Source organism: Lynx canadensis, chromosome C1 (genome assembly GCF_007474595.2).
Source record: "Lynx canadensis isolate LIC74 chromosome C1, mLynCan4.pri.v2, whole genome shotgun sequence".
Lineage (NCBI taxonomy): Eukaryota > Metazoa > Chordata > Mammalia > Carnivora > Felidae > Lynx > Lynx canadensis.
The window spans coordinates 53,767,057-53,784,139 of record NC_044310.1 but is presented as its reverse complement, the minus strand read 5'-3'; the positions used below and the strand labels follow the sequence as shown (position 1 = coordinate 53,784,139).

At 38.6% G+C, this 17,083-nt stretch overlaps 1 protein-coding gene across 2 annotated transcripts in view; it reads right to left on the bottom strand.

Annotated features, from left to right (window-relative positions):
- LEPR (leptin receptor) overlaps nt 1–16,726 on the bottom strand; it is an 89,155-nt gene extending 72,429 nt beyond the window's left edge. The window contains exons 1-3 of one of the 2 annotated variants that reach the window (XM_030324219.1): nt 16,672–16,726; nt 16,281–16,325; nt 267–325 (exon numbers count right to left, since the gene is read on the bottom strand). In XM_030324219.1, coding sequence (XP_030180079.1) covers nt 267–306 — 40 coding nt within the window. In that variant the 5' untranslated portion in view covers nt 307–325; nt 16,281–16,325; nt 16,672–16,726. The remainder of the gene's footprint in view (nt 1–266; nt 326–16,280; nt 16,326–16,671) is intronic. The other variant, XM_030324222.1, reaches the window with a different exon arrangement.
- Between the last annotated feature and the right edge of the window lie 357 nt (nt 16,727–17,083).

Here is a 17,083-nt window from a genome sequence, read left to right as displayed (position 1 = left end):
TAGACCAATTCTATTTTTGTAACCATAGATATGGATTGTGTGTGTTTGTATGTGTTATGGTTCTGGAAAGCTACACATCAGGTTATTCCCAGGAGATTGGGAAGTGTTTTTATTTTCACACTTATGCTTTTGTTTGGTTTGTATTTTTAATCATAAGCATGAGAATTCTGAACTGTGGACAGGAAATTCTGCTAGCCAATAAAAGAAACAATATCTCCAACAGCAAAATCTCCTATATACGGACATTTAAAAAGCAGATAACTTACCCCAATGTAACAAAGCCACACAGAATTTTTGACAAATCATCTTACTTCAGAGAGTAGACCTGAAAAACAGTACATCGAAAACAAATACATACACACACACATGCACAAAAACACCTGACATCTATATAAGCTGTCTGGGAAAATATAAAAGGAAAAGGATTATGAACAAGTCTTTAAATTTAATCCTCTATAATACTCTGCATCAATATCAGAGAACTGTCTCGCATTAAAGTATAGCTACACATTAAAGGTTTACTCCTGTGTACCTGCTATCTTACACAGTTAAAATATAAGCTACATATTCATATACAGCATAATCAATTTTTCAATGTTCCTTTATGCCATGACAAACGAGGACAGGCATCAAAGGATAAGACTATATTTTTAACTGAGCAAAAGTGTTCATAATGTTAAATATGTACTAACATTAATAGCACAGTCTTTTTTTTATAGCTCAGTTCTTAAATTTCTCTTATTTTCTAAAGCCTTTATCTTTACTATGATACTACAAAGTCAAACAGTTATAGCATAGGTAATCACTGTACATTTGTTTCAAAAAAAAGAGGAGGAAATTTTCCAGTATGTTTTTGGAAACTCCCACCATTTATTTGCAGATAAAGCAATATTCACATTGGAGAGTTATTAGAGTAATTCAAGGAAAGGCTGATGGCTTAATATATCCAAATGATAGGGTGACTTCAAGAGATAAGCTTTCCCATGAAGTCTCCTCATTTTTAAATACATCATGAATGAGATTATTCTTACCAGTATATCATGAATGGTAGCATAATTTTAATATATTGGGATTCAATTTGGTTTTTTTCAACGTTTTTTATTTATTTTTGGGACAGAGAGAGACAGAGCATGAACGGGGGAGGGGCAGAGAGAGAGGGAGACACAGACTCGGAAACAGGCTCCAGGCTCCGAGCCATCAGCCCAGAGCCCGACGCAGGGCTCGAACTCACGGACCGCGAGATCGTGACCTGGCTGATGTCGGACGCTTAACCGACTGCGCCACCCAGGCGCCCCTATTGGGATTCAATTTGTAATGAAACCATAAAGGCTTTTGTTGTTCCAGGGTTTTTTGTTATCTCAAACTGGGGATTCAGTTCACTACACAAAAGTTAATCTGAGTTAAAAAGTTCTGAATTAGGTGTCAGGAGTCTTGAATGTCAATCTAGAGTCTTTGACCAGCTGTAGGACTTGGCACTTCAACACTCTAGACCTCAAGTTCCTCATCTACAAATCCTCCTGATGGATGAGCTCAACAATCCCTTTCAGAGATGCTCATGATTCTGAGAGATTTTATTTTAAAATAGAAATCACAGCTTTACACAAAGATATTTTCAAATATCAAGTAAGAAAGATGTCTCATAAGTCATTACTGACAATTGGTACCATGTGATGAGTAAACAGAAAAACGTACTTGTTTAGTTCACAACTTAATAACTCTCAGGAGGAAAATGGATGAGTATAAACATTTTGTAGTCTGGTCAATTTGTTTTTCAGCCTCTTGCTTTTTCATCAGAAGTTTGGTTCTTTATATACTGACATCACAGTGTGTCTTCAGGATTTCTAAAAATCAGTTTAGTGTTTGGAATCCTCATTATCTAATCATATGAATTTTTTTTTTTTGCTACCTGTTTCTGGTACAACATTTTCTCATAAAATAAACCCAAGAGCAAGTTTCATAATCAGGATGTGTCATAGATACAACATATCATTTAACTAAGTGTTTTGAATGAACTGACTGGTGACAAGTAATTCAGTCCAACAACAGATTTGACTCACTTTTAACTCAACTGATCTGCTGAGTCAACTGACCAAACAGACCAGAGTTTTTTTGCTTATATAAGACAAGCATTATTTTCTTTAATGTTCCAAGCAAAACACAAACTATTCTGATGGTTTGAATTCTGGTAGTCAGGTTTCACTCTTACATAACAGAGAAATAATCACAGATATGAAAAAGGCATAGATGAAACCTTGAAGAGAGTGTGAAAGGTGGTACCTTACACAGACCCAATGAGACAAATATTTAAATGACCGACACTGTACCAGAAATGAATAATAAGGAGATTTGCAAAAATACAAATAAAACAGAAAAAAAGGAACAGAAGTTTTTAAACTGTGAGAAAAAAAATCAAGTAAAGGGAAAACTAATGGTAAGGTGGCCAAAATAAGTATAATACACAAAATGCCATTAATTTGAATTCGGTTTTTAAAGATGAGCTATTGGGGCACTTGGGTGGCTCAGCTGGTTAAGTTTCGGACTTCAGCTCAGGTCATGATCTCACTGCTCATGCGTTCAAGCCCCACATCAGGCCCTGTGCTGACAGCTCACAGCCTGGAGCCTGCTTGATATTCTCTCTCTCTCTCTCTCTCTCTCTCTCTCTCTCTCTCTCTCTCTCTCCTGGAGCCTGCTTGATTCTGTCTCTCTCTCTCTCTCTCTCTCTCTCTCTCTCTCTCCCCCTCCCTCTCCCTCTCTGCCCCTCCCTTGCTTGTGATCTCTCAAAAATTAAAAAAAAGTTAAAAAAATTTAAAGATAAGCTATTGATTTCCCTTATGCTTTCTTATGGTCAAATTGGTCAATTACAAATTCAGAGTACTCAAAATAAAACGTAACCAACAGCTTAGGGGAAATGTTCAAATAATCCTAACAGTAAGAACAGAAAGAAATTTTGCCTGAGTAACTTCAAAACAGGTAACATCCTCATGAACACTCTCACAGTACCAGAGTTTCATGTGAACCTCAAAATCCAATAATTTCTCAGCCCCTCCATTGCCAATACCCTATTCTAAGTCACCATTATCTCTTCCCTGGACAGTCGGAAGGGCCTCCTAACTGGTCTCCCTGCTGTTGCCCTTACTCTCCAGTTCAGTCTATTCTCAATGCGGCAGCCAGAGTGGTCTTGTTAACACATAGGTCATATCATGCCTGTCTTACCCCAAACACAGTCGTACTCTCCTTTTCACTCTGCGTAAAAGTCCAAGTCTTGCACAGAACTACAAGGTCCTGGATCTCTACTGCCTCTCTGACCTCATCAACCACTGCTCTTCTCTTTGTTCAAGTCACCTTCTCAGAGGAGCCTTTCCTGACTAGCCCATCTACAATTTCAACCCAGCATGTCATATCTGCTGAATTTTCTTCTTATTATTACTTCGCACTGTCTAATGTGAATATGACTTATTTTTCTTGTTTATTGTTTAACTCTCCCCACTAGAATATAAACTCCACTAGACCAAGGGATCTTTTTTTACTATTTCCTTTCATCATTATATCCTTCTCACATAGAAGCCTGACTCTCACATAGTAGGGGCTCTCTATACACTCACTGAATGAGTGAGTGAATGAATGCATGATACGACTCTTTCTTGATATATTCTTAAAAATAGGCTGGTAGCATCATACCAAGAAAATAACAGCAATCTTTAAAAGAGGTGTTCTGTGGACAGCAAAGATGTGATACACACACACACAGACACACGAATATTATACAACCATAAAAAAGGATGAGATCCTGCATTTGTTACAACATGGATGCTAAGTGTAGTAAGTTAAACTGGGAGAGACAAATACCATATGATTTCACTCATGTGGAATCTAAAAAACAAAACAAATGAATACACAAACCAAAAGTAGAATAAGACCTCTAAATACAGAGAACTGATGTTTGCCAGGGGGGAGCTGGGGGGATGGGCAAAATGGGTGAAGGAGAGTGGGAGATATAGGCTTCCAGTTATGGAATGAATATGTCACAGGAATAAAAGTCATAGCATAAGGAATATAGTCAAGGATATTGTAATAATGTTATATGGTGACAGATGGTAGTTACAGTTGTGGTGAACATAGCATAATGTATAAACTTATTGAATCACTATGTTGTACATCTAAAACTAATGTAATTTTATGTGTCAACTATACTCAAATTAAAAAAAAATTAAAGAGGCATTCTAATAAAAACCCATCTTTGAGAACCAGATTTAATTCCAGAGAAAATTTCAGAATGGTGATTCTTAACCATTTTTAAATATGCATCTCGTTGAGAAGTTTGTGAGAGCAAGGTACCAACTGCCAGGAAGAGACATATATATACAAAATTACACCTATAATATCAGAGGGTTAACAAATTTTCTGAAATTTATTCAAAGCTCCCATATTAAGTCCTGATGTAGCTAAATGAACAGAGTTCACACTCCTCCATCAATCCTCCATAAGTATAGCTCCTATGAATCGAGCAATTGATAGACACCGAATTGTGAGGAGTTTGAGATAATATTGCCTAACATTCCCTCTGGAATGTAGTCATTCTATGTTGACAGTTAAAACACTTATGTGTTTTATTTGAAATCTCCATAAAGTATACAAAGATTCATCCACAGTCTGATCTAAATGATCCCTCCATAATACCTGGATGTGCAGGCAGTAATTCAAATTTCATCTTTTTCTGTAATTTTTTTAATTTTTATTTTTGAGAGAGAGAGAGAAATAGAGACAGAGTGTGAGTGGGGGAGGGGCAGAGAGAGAGAAGAAGACACAGAATCTGAAGCAGGCTCCAGGCTCTGAGCTGTCAGCAAAAAGCCTGATGCAGAGCTACAACTCACGAACCACAAGATCATGACCTGAGCCAAAGTTGCACACTTAACTGACTCATAATACAACAGAGTAAGCATATTATATCACTAACTCTTCAGCTATTACTATCATGGAAAATTCTTTGTGTATTTTTATGTATAAAATTCTATTTAAATATAAAGCAGAATAGTCTCAATTAATGTTTGAATGAGTGGGAAGAAAAATTATTTACAACTTGCTCTAATGATCTCACAAAGTCTCTAGTTTGTAGAAAAGTTTATGAGTAAGAAAAACAATTCTGACAATTCTGTTGTCTTGATGAGTAAACTCAATGAGTTCCATCTGCCACTAATTCTTGCTTTTACTTTCTGCTAGAGAGGCACCCATCTTTCACTTAAAAAACAACATTTAAGTATTTTGTTTAAATATAAATGAAAAACACTATTTCTTCAAGGGTCAAAATAAATATAGCTTGGTCTAGCTCTACTAACCTTGTTATCTTAGTTCTGTTTACTTTTATTTCTTCACTTAGGACAGAAATTGGTCATGTTATTTCTTCCCATTACGTAGTTGTCAAAGACTTAAATTTTTCTTTAATTTTTATTTATTTATTTGTTCTTATTTTAGAGGGAGAAAGAGAGTATGTGCATGGGGGTAGAGGAACAGAGGTGAAGAGAGAGAGAGAATCCCAAGCAGGCTCCACACTCAGCATGGAGCTCGATGTGGGGCCCGATCCCACGACCCTAGGATCATGACCTGAGCCAAAACCAAGAGTGAGTCACTGAACCAACTGAGCCCCCAGGTGCCCCTGCTCAACTTTTAAAATCAAGCTTAGAAGATCAAAACATAATATAGAAGTGCCTGGGTGGCTCAGTCAGTTAAGCATCCCACTCTTAATTTCAGCTCAGGTCATGACCCCAGGGTCATGGAATTGAGCCCCATGTTGGACTCCTGAGTGTGGAGCCTGCTTGGGATTTTCTCTCTCCTCCTCTGCCCCTCTATCCCCAGCATGCACACGCATGCTCTCTCTCTCTCTCCACCTCTAAAATTAAAAAATAAAAAAAAAAACTTTCATCATCTTGGCATAAGCACTTGTCACTTTGAAAACTTAATTTCAAGTGTTTTAATTTCTAATGACTCTAACTGTGTGATCTTGTTGCAAATTAATTCCTTGAAAATGAAGAGGGATGAGCTATGATTCTCAGACTTAAGTGCCATAAAGTCAACAAAGTTCAGTCAGAATAGGCATCTTACCTACAAAGTAATTTAAAAATCTCTATATAAATTAACTCATTTAAATATTAACTAAATATTTGGTAAAATATGTTACCACACAGGGTACTAGAAATATAAAAATAAATAAGAAATCATCATATACTTTAATAAGTAACATTGTTTTATGACCTTTTTACATGTCAAATTTTATAATACCAATATGAATAAAGTACCATGGGACTTCAGATTCAAGACGATAAACTGAATAAACTGATTTTCTTATTCCTGAGATGCCTTTAGAATTACAGAAAGTAAATCATTATCAACCCACTAGAACAGAGAAAATGAGAGGGGACCAGCAGCAAAAAAGAGATTTAAACACATTTCTGGAAGACAAAGAAAAAGTAGAATGATGGAAGTGACTACCTAGGATATTTGGGGAAAGAGCTGTCATCAGTGAAGAAACAAATTTATTTAGAAAACTCTGGAGGTGTTCTGAATTGTAAAGGGCAGGGTGACGTGGGGCTGAAAGAAGAGAAGGCTTTGGTTTGTAGATGTAATATCTGACTTCTTGATCTCCTTATAAACAATTCACAGCAGCCAAATCTAACTCCTTATAATTGTCAGAGGAGTGGTTTATAAACAAGCAGGGTAGTTTAAATAGAATAAAAAATTATTAAAGATTATTGGGTACCTCACTGAGCCTCAGTGAGATCCAGTAAACCTAATAAAGCATTCAGCCAAGAACCACACCCAAAATCCCAAGTAAATTGCTCTAGAAAAGACAGCTCTGCCACCACGCCAAGGCATTGCACGTCATGACTGAAATCTCGATGCCTACTACCTCTGAGTTCCTCTGAGGCCATCTGCTCCTCCATATCCCACACTTCTGATCTAAGATCTGGCATGAACACCTCTTATTGATAAAGAATAGTTCACAGTCTGTGTGTAGGCAGCCAGGAAATTTGGGAAAATATGGATTTATAAAGTGAGGAATTCCCCAAACATAGACAAAATACTCAAAGATGACAAATAGCCAAAAGACAAAAACTTGTTCCGTATACTTCTATATGTTAAAGAGCTAAAACGTATAAGTTATTTGAGGATAACTTGGGCTTTTAGTACAGACTTCACACCACACACACAAACTTACATGTTGTGACATTTAGGGGCACAGGCCTTCAGCACAAAAGGTAGCTCCCCACTCAAGTGCTTAAAAGAAAGCCTAAAAGTTGACAAACACTGCCCATATGCACAGAATTCACATTCCTCCTATTTCTCTCCTTAACAGCCATGCTGAATGGAGACAGGAAGACATCAGCATCATGGAAAAATTGTGTAAAAAGAAGGAAAGAAAAAAGAAAACCTACCACAGGGACCTAGATAAATCAGAGCAGAAAAAATAGCTTTAACAAATGTTCATGAGTGTCTTCAAGGACATTTCAGAAGACCTTGCATCCACAATTTCAAAGACTGTTCTGACAAAGGAATCATCAGAGGAAGAAAGAGCTTAGCTGTGAAAACATTTTTCAATAGAAATCTTAGAAAACACATTTGCATAATTAACTCTTCCCCCAAAAGAAATAAAGAGAAAAAAATGTTTTAAAAAAAGAAAAGTTCAAATGATCCATATCCAGTCAGCAGTATTTCTAGAAAAAGAGAATAAAGAGAAAATGATCAATGAAATAACATGAAAAACTTTTCCAGAGCTGACAAGAGACACAAGTCTTCAAACTGAAGGCGGGGGGGGGGGGGGGTGTGGAGGGGAGGAAAAAAAAAGAAAAGTCCACCAAGTCCAAAGAGAAGGAATAGAAAAATACCCATTGCTAAATATATCACTAAGAAATTGCAAGAGCAAAGAAGATAAGATAGGAAACGTTTCCAGAAAAGAAAAAAACCTCTAAAGGTATGAGAAACAGAATGGAAGCAAATGTTTCATACCAAAACAATGAACACTAGAAGATAATCCAGTAACACCTGATGTAAAATGATTTACAGTGGAAAATGCTATTAGCCCGTCAAGCAAGTATCAGAGCACAGCAAATATATTTTCAATAACACAATGACTTAGAAAATTTATATCCTACAAATCTCTTTCTCAGAAATAATTTTATAACATAGTCCAGCAAAATGAGAAGTAACCAAGAAAAAGGGATTCAGGGACTAAAGATTCAGGAACTCATGAGTACAGACTTGACAATGACCAGTACAGATAGCAGATGACTCTCGAAAGTAAACAGCCAGAAGGAAGGCGGGAATTGAGACAACTCAATACATCATATGATTCTGAAGCGGCAAAATTTGATTTAAAAAACAAAACAAAACAAAACAAAACAGGGACGCCTGGGTGGCTCTGTCAGTTAAGAATCCAGCTCTTGATTTTGGCTCGGGTCATGATCTGACAGTTCGGGAGTTCAAGCTCCACATCAGGCTCCATGCTACCGGTGTGGAGCCTGCTTGGGGTTTGTTCTTTCTCTCTCTCTCTCCCCCTGCCCCTCCCCTGCTCTCTCTCAAGAAATAAATAAACTTTAAAAAAAAAAAAAAAACAGAAACACAGAATAGCACAAGGGGAAAAAAGGAAGTCCTATTTCAAAATTGTAGCCACTAGGCCAAATAAGAATATGAGTTCATGGACTTCAAAAAGAAGAACGAAATGGATTCCAAAAAAATAAAGAGAATGAATAAAAAACTGAAAAATTAAGGATATAATAAAGTAGGCCCACCTACCTTGTCCCAATAAGAAAAAAGTTTATTGGAAAAGGCTTACAAAAAGTCCTGATCTAAATATGAACCAAAATAAAATATGGCATAATTTTCCTTTTTAAAGTAAGCTCTACACCCAATGTGGGGCTTGAACTCATGAATATGAGGTCAAGAGTTGCATGCTCTACCTACTGAGCCAGCTAGGTGTCTCCAAATGGCATAATTTTGACTAAGTGCTGGAATTAAAGAATCCATTTGAAAGAAGGAAGAATGGCTTCAACCTTGATTCTAGGAATATTTGCCTTTGGGTAGCTAAGCAGTGATATTAAAATGAAATGAATCCTGGAACGCTTCTTGATTCTGTAGTGAGTAATATTTACAAGGTCATAATAACATTAATGCTATTTATCAATTTTTCAACTGTTTGGCTCAGCCAATACACAAAAACAAAAGATTTAATTAATTACAATACTAAACATGAAATACTAACAATATTCTCACTATACAGTTCCAAAACTTGGGTGGCATATTTATATAAGGAGAGATAGTGGGAAGGCTTATGAAATATGAAATAACCCAACCTCATACTGTAGGAAGTCAACAGAAAATGTCTGTAGTGAATAGAACAGAAATAGTGGAGGGAATTACAAATGTAACCAATTAAAACACTCAGAAAATTAATATAATTATATGTAGGAATGAAGAAAGAAAGAAGGCAAAATTAGTAGGCTAAATTCTCTTCCATGATGGTGTCTGTTTAAAGTTGATAAATGAAAAGAAAAGAAGTCCCTAAAAGAATATTATTTAGCCCAGCATAGGTAGTCAGAGGTCTAAGAACCAAAACCAGAAATGGATCAAGTTCGTTGTTCCCAAGGTCAGCGCTGGCACAGTGACGGTAGAGGGGCAGGGGGACTAGAACTTTTTTTTTATTGCAGTAGGTTTTTGTCACCATGCACATGGATTATTTTCATGTATAATTATTATTTAGTCCTTTCAATTAAATAGAGGGCTATGAGATTTCAGAGAAAATAGCTACTAACAAAGTCCTAGGGGCCAACAAAAGGTTCACAGAAGTAAATTTTAGTTGAACTCCAACAAATACAAAAGAAGACAGGAGTGTTGTATTTCTTCTTATTTTAAGGTTCACAATATTTTAAAACCTCCGACATCAAAATCTTTGTTAAAATCAATGTCATCTCACAACTACCGATAGCCTAGTAGCAGCTGTGATCTAGTTGTCATTGATTGCCTACAGACAAACTGGGGCGCTTTCCTCCTGACAGACTTGACAATTTTAACCCATCAATATTTCGATCAACAAACTATTTAAAGACCATTTGAGGAAAAATAGGAGCCCTGAGCATTGTCTGAAAACCTTATGTTAACATCTTATGGGAAGATCATATAAAGAGCCAGCATAAAATCTGCAAAATGGACCACACTGGTAGAAAATCTAAGAAACAACAGTGAAGCATTGTTTTATAAAGTGCTATATCACAAATACTCTTGATAACCCAGAATATACTACCGTTTAGAAAAATACTGACATCAACAGCACTGAGTTGAAAAGCAATTTTTAAAAAAACCCACCAGATTCTGAATATGAAAAAGAATTCCTTAACCAATTTCTTTGATCTGTACTTTTCTTATGAGAGTGATACGATTTAAACAAAAATCTTTATTTAAATAATTCTAAAAGAGCTCTTCCAGTAGATATAAGACAAAAATTCTAAAGAAAGAGAAATCATTGTCAAATATATAGGCAGAGTCTTTTCTTTCTTGGACATACAAAAATGGTAGTATATCTTAAAAATCCATGATGTCTAGATTTACAGAATTACAACTATCTAGACAGAGTGGTAATTAGGAGAAATCAGACAGATTACTTCTTGTGTGGAGAAATCATAACCAGTGCCACAGAAGAGGGTCAAGTTGACTGCCCCCTTGAAGAACAGGAAGGCATATGAAACATAGTTTAAGTATTAGAAGAAAGATACCCACAGGACCTATGGTCCGTAAAAACAAATAAGCCAAAGAATATCAATCACAGACAATAGGAACTCCTATGTGAGAACTGATTTGCACATTGAGAATCAAAAGACCAAGAAACTGCCTGCCCAGATGACTGTTTCACACAGAAAGAACATTTTTTACATCCTGCTTGTTCTGTGCAAAAACCTTCTCTCCCTGCAAATAAAATCTGTGACTAGCAGTGCTGTTATTAGACACTCAGCTCACTAGAGATACAGCCAGCTACCTCCTGCATATGTCTAACATGATAGGTATATATCATAATTCCAAAAGATAGCATCTTAATAATATAGCAACTACAATTACTGGCTATACATCAGTATGTTTTCTCTCTCTGCTTAGACAGTGTGTGTGTGTGTGTGTGTGTGTGTGTGTGTGTATCTATGTGTGCTTATAATTTATTTTCTCTCTCATCTCCTGACCACTGACCAGACTGGTTCAAAAATTTCGTTGGTGCATACAAAAATCTAATTGTTCAATGATCTCATGTTCATAGTTTCTCAATTTTCATAGGTTTAGACACCCAAATAACAGCTGCTAGTTAAAGTAAAATGAGAAAATATAATTCTGAGAAAAACTAAGTTGTCCTATGCCTTCACAAAACAAATATTTGGTAGCAGCTGTTCTTAAACATGAGTTCACATTTTTAAAGCCTATTATAATACCAGTATAGAAGCTCCTGAAGCTCTATTTATCTCAAATCTTTAGCCACTATCTAGTAAAAACAGATAAAAATGTTTATGTTCCCATAAACCTTAAAGAAATTATTGGCCCAGGAGTAAAGCCTCTCTCTCTCTACCCCCTACTCCTTCTCTTTCTCTTTCTCATTCACTATTATACCCATATGAATACACATTTATAAGTCTATATTGTTTCTGGATTTCTTCCCATTAATTGGCAAAGACTTTAAGATGAGTAACACAATGCCCCTTAAGAGAGTCTCTAGTTAGGTCATCTTCTTTTGCTAGTCCATAGTACTCTAGTGTGATTCAAATACATGACTCTCATCTTCAGGATCATCCACTCGCCCACCAGGCAGGGGCTTCCCAACCTCTGTGCTCTCCTGGGCAAGTCTCCATGCTGTGCTAGCCAGGGCCACAGCTCACTCCCAGTGGAGCAGATCACTGAGAGACTGCACTAACTGAAAGCAGACTATATTGACTTTGCGGAAGACTTTACTTGGTACCCATAAGCCTACTAAGTTAATAGAAGAATGTGTGACTTGCTGACTTTCATTCAATGAGAATCAATATCCACAAAAATTTCTTATAGTCTACCTTGAACATATTAAGTGTTCACAGTTCTGAAAAAGATTTTAAACTTCCAAGCCCATGAAACTTAAATTTGACAGTAATTTTTGCTATGTATCCAATATTGCTATGTCTAATGAGCTTGGCATGTTGGCAATGTAGATTCAAGGGTCACACCGCTGGCGGAATATAAAAGGATGAAAGCTGCTCTGGCATACAGTTTGGCAGATCTTTAAGTGTTAAACATAGTGTTGCCATATGACTCAGCAATTCCACTCATAGGTATATACCCAAAAGAGATAAAAACATATATTCACATAACAATGTGCACACATATGTTAATAGCAGCATTATTCATAATAGCCAAAAAGTGGAAACTACCCAAATGTCCACCAACTGATGAATAAACAAAAAGTAGTATACCAATATAATGGAATATTATCTGGCCATAAAAAAGGAATGAAGTACTGACCCATGCTACAGCACAGATGAACACCGGAAACATGCTCAGTGAAAGAATTTGGTCACTAAAGGCCCCATGATTTTGTTTACATGAAATATCCAGAATAGACAAATCAGTAAACACGGAAAGTAAATCAGTGATTTTGAGGGATGGGAGGAGGGGGGTTGGAGAGTGAGTGCTAATGGGTACAGAGTTTCTGCGGGGAGTGATAAAAATGTTCCGAAATTAGATAGTGGTGATGGTTGCATAAATCAGTTAATGTATTAAAAACCAGTGAATAGTATCCATAAAAAGATGAACATTATGAATGTGAATTACAGTCCAATGGAGATATTATTTTGAAAATCTGTTTCAAGGTCAAGTTTATGTCTATCTGGCATCAATAAACAGACAATGAATGTTTTAAAGATATGGTTTAAAGTAATTTTTTAAATATGTGGTTCCTGTAATAAAGAAGATGTTCAAGAACTCCTAAGAAAAACATCAGACAAAATTTACATTTCATATATCAGAGAAGACCTATTATACTAGGAGACAGTCATGGATTCTAGGACCAAATATTTAAGAGACATCAATTTTGGAGCACCTGGGTAGCTCAGTTGGTTAAGCCATCCAACTCTTGATTTTGGCTCAGGTCATGATCTCATGGTTCTTTAGAGGAAGCCCTGGGTTGGGCTCTACACTGTCGGCAAGGAGCCTGCTGGGATTCTGTCTCTCTCTGCCCCTCCCTCCCCAAAAGAAATAAACTTAAAAAAACAGTTTTTGCTTTAAAGGGGAATGAAGAAATGGCTTAATCTCACAAAGACATAATGCAAGAGAATCCATGAAAGAATGCCTCTTAAGTGAATACAACATTTTTTTTAAGGTAAAACTAAATTTGTGATCAGGAAGAAACAAGCAAGAAGTTTCTAGATGTTGGCATGTTCTCTCACTCATGATAAGGTATTTGCCTTATCATCGTCTGTTGGAATGATGTGCTATATTATTTGTCAACCAGCACATTTTTTATGTACCCCTTCTCTCTATATATGTCATATATATATATATATATTCAAATGGTTAAAAAATTAAAGATGAATAAGATCACGTGTGTGAAAAGACAACAGATAATATCACCATTGCGTCACAAAAGGTTTAATAAAAAGTATGTGAGAGGAAATATTCCAAATTATAACCAGGCCAAATTTGAATTGAACCTCCAAAAGGTTACATGTACTAGGTCTGTCCAATAGGTAAACATTTGTGCCTTTCTGTTTTAATTAAAAGCGGAATTTGTAAATCACATAAAATCTTAAGAATTAGAGGAGACCATAAGCCCTTTTCTTCATTTTCAACTCCACAGGATATGGTTTTGGGTTTTTTTTTCTTTTTCGTATGTGTGTTTGGTTCTCAGTATGAAAAAATGCAATACAGTACCTGCCAAGACAAGTCTTCTTTTTTTTTTTTCTGGATATTTTAGAGTTTTATTTCCAAGGCCCCCAGAGAGATTGCTTTTCACAAACAAAAACCATTTGATTATATAATAGTGATCTAAGTGTAAAGACATGACTGGTTTTTTTCTTGGTAAATTCATCACAAAAGATGAACAGTGCTTCGGCCAACCATGGGGACACTCCCAAGCCGTGAATGAATTGGCTGTAGACCTTAAGCAGTCAGATCCACCTACTGTTTTCCAATAAGCGCCTAGAAGGCAGGGTATTTGAGTTCAACTACTCTCTAGTCATTCAACAACCAATTCACGTAACTCTTTGAGCATCTCTCTTAAAGGAGATGATCATCTACTTCACCAGAAAATATGAGGAAGACAAATGCCAGATTGACAGATGATACTTCCAGCCCACAGGGGGAAAAGCAATGAAAATAAGTGGCTGTGTTCATAGAAGAACAGTGTACTTCAAATCCATTCCACTCTCCCAAACTACATGCGCAGCACAGGCTGGGTGGGAACACATTATTTTATTTTACATCAAAGCCACCAAAAAGAGGCTGAAACACTTTTAAATCTATTCTTCTTTTTTAATTTTTTGTTTTTACATTTATTCATTTTTGAGAGACAGAGTGAGACAGAGCACAAGCAGGGGACGGGCAGAGAGAGAAGGAGACACAGAATCTGAAGCAGGCTCCAGGCTCCCAGCTATCAGCATAGAGCCTGACGCGGGGCTCAAACTCACAAACCGTGAGATCATGACCTGAGCCCAAGTCGGATGCACAACCAACTGAGCCACCCAGGTGCCCCCACTTTTAAATCTAACTACTGATGACTGCATCTCCAATAATTTGATATTACAAGTAACAACAAAAGCCCCTCTTTCTCACAGCCTCTGTGCGCTTAAACAGACCAACGGCTGTCTGTTGTTTGTTTTTATCAAAAGTAAATAAAAGGCTCACTGACACTGTAGCACACACTTCTCTGACAACTGTTATGTGTGTGTGTGCGCATGCGTGTGTGCGTGTGTCAATTCCTAATTTCTGGTTTATCTATTTAGTTAACCTTTGCTATTTTCTGGGCTTCATTCCAAGACAACTAAAGTGCATTACTAAAATTGGCATCTCTGCTATTGAGCTTAATTTCAAAGAGGTTCTGAAATGATCTGAAACCATTTTTTTAATATTCTGCACACAACTTTATGCTAAAAAGTAACAAATGTTGGTCAAGACGAGTAATTGATAGGAAAGGTGCAATTTCGTTTTCCTCCAAAACAATTTTTACTTCCTCCAAATATACTGAAAAGAGAGTAAGTGCAGTGCTAAGGCCACATGTTTCGGTTGCAGTGTCATAAATATTGCCTTCAAGTTGAACATAATTCCTTAGAGTGAGAGATGATCTAAATATTTACATATAAACCATACATTTCTGAACTCTTTTATAAGCCTTTTTCTCTTTTTTTCAAGTTTATTTATTTTGAGAGAGACAGTGAGAGCTCTCTCTCTGAGAGAGGGAGAATCCCACGCAGGCTTGCAGGCAGATCAGTGGGCAGAGCCTGAGGTGGGGCTTGAAACTCATCAAACTGTGACATCATGACCTGAGCTGAAATTAAGTCAGGCTCTTAACCAGTTGAGCCACCCAGGCGCCCCAAGCGTTTTTCTCTTGATTTGGGGTGGGAAAACCCTAAAAGCACAAGTCATAAATGCATATAAACAAATGCTCATGAAATTATGAATCTACTAATGTTTGTGACATGTTAAAGAGTCACAGAATTATACATTTTTAAGTTGGAAAATACCTGAAGTATTTTAAAAGGCCCCTAGAATATCAACTCCCTCTAATTCGACAGATGAGGAAAATGAGGCCCAGAGAGGTGAAGCTAACCACAGCTGTCACGGATAATAAACGGCAAATCATGTCAAAATCCAGATATTCTGACTCTGAAAGAGTATTTGTTTCAATATACCTTAATACTTACAGAGATACGTGTTAACAGAGGGCATTCCAGGCAGCCCCTCAACAGAAGGAACTCTCAGGCTTAACAGAGCCAGCCTGTTTGCAAACACAAGTTCTAGAAATAGCACCAGCAACAACCGATTTCTTAGACGGCCTCACCGTACCTGGGGTTCCCAATGATTCCTCAGTTAGGTCTATTTTTCTCACCTCTAAGAATCCCTTTAAATAAGTGCTTTGGTCGGGATTGGGTGTATTTTGTTTCGCTTTTTACATTTGCTTGCGGAGAGCGGGAGAGGGGGAAAAAGAGAAGCTGGCATTTAAACCACCCCTGAAGCACAAGTTTGTTCTTTGGGCAGCCAAACCAACAAACCCTTCCCCGAGCCCCAGGGCTTACTGGTTTATGTCGCAGTCCTTTCAGTTTCCAAAGTAGGAAGGAGACCTGGAAAAGAAGTTGGCTGGGTGGCGCAGCCTTTCGGTGGCGCCTGGCAGGTGCGCGCCCACGTGCGGCCGGCGGCCGACAGCCGCGCGTCCCTGTCTTCCGCCCGCCCCGGGAGCCTCCCGCTCCCCGGCCGGGGGGTGGGGGGGAACCCAGAGCCCCTGCCGCCCCTCCCACCGCCCCCGGGCGCAGGCCCCTCCTGGCGCCGCCGGGCTGTCCCCTGACTCCCGGCCCCCAAGTGGCCCGCGGGCTCCCCGCCGGCCACGCGGGCCCCAGCGTCCCGCTCCTCCAGTGTCCGAGAGCGGGAAAGGTGGCAGTAAGGGGTGCAGGAGAGAGAAGCGGGTCCCACCTCGTTGCCGGGGTCCAACCCACACAGAAGGCAGAGATGGCGGCAGCGGGGCTCCAGCCCCTGCGTCGCTCGCGCTGTGCGGGCCGCGCGGGCTCTGCGGCGGGGCAGCTCCGAACTCCTCGCCCAAGGTGCCGGACAACTCTCCGGAGGGCGCAGGGCAGCGGAGCGTGGGGAGGAGGGGCCGAGGGGGAGCGCGTGGGGTGGGGAGAAGGGAGGAAAGAGCCCGCGGCCGCCCGCGCGCGCCCCGGGCCCTGGTCCCCAGCTCCGGGTCGGGGGCAGCGGACCCCAGCGGCGAGGGCGGCCGTGCAGGTGACCGGAGCTGCGAAGAGGAACGTTGCTGCCGTGGCCGTGGGCCTGGGGCTGGAGCAGCGACGAGCTTGAGAAGGAGGACCCCCTGCCTGAGGGAGGCGGA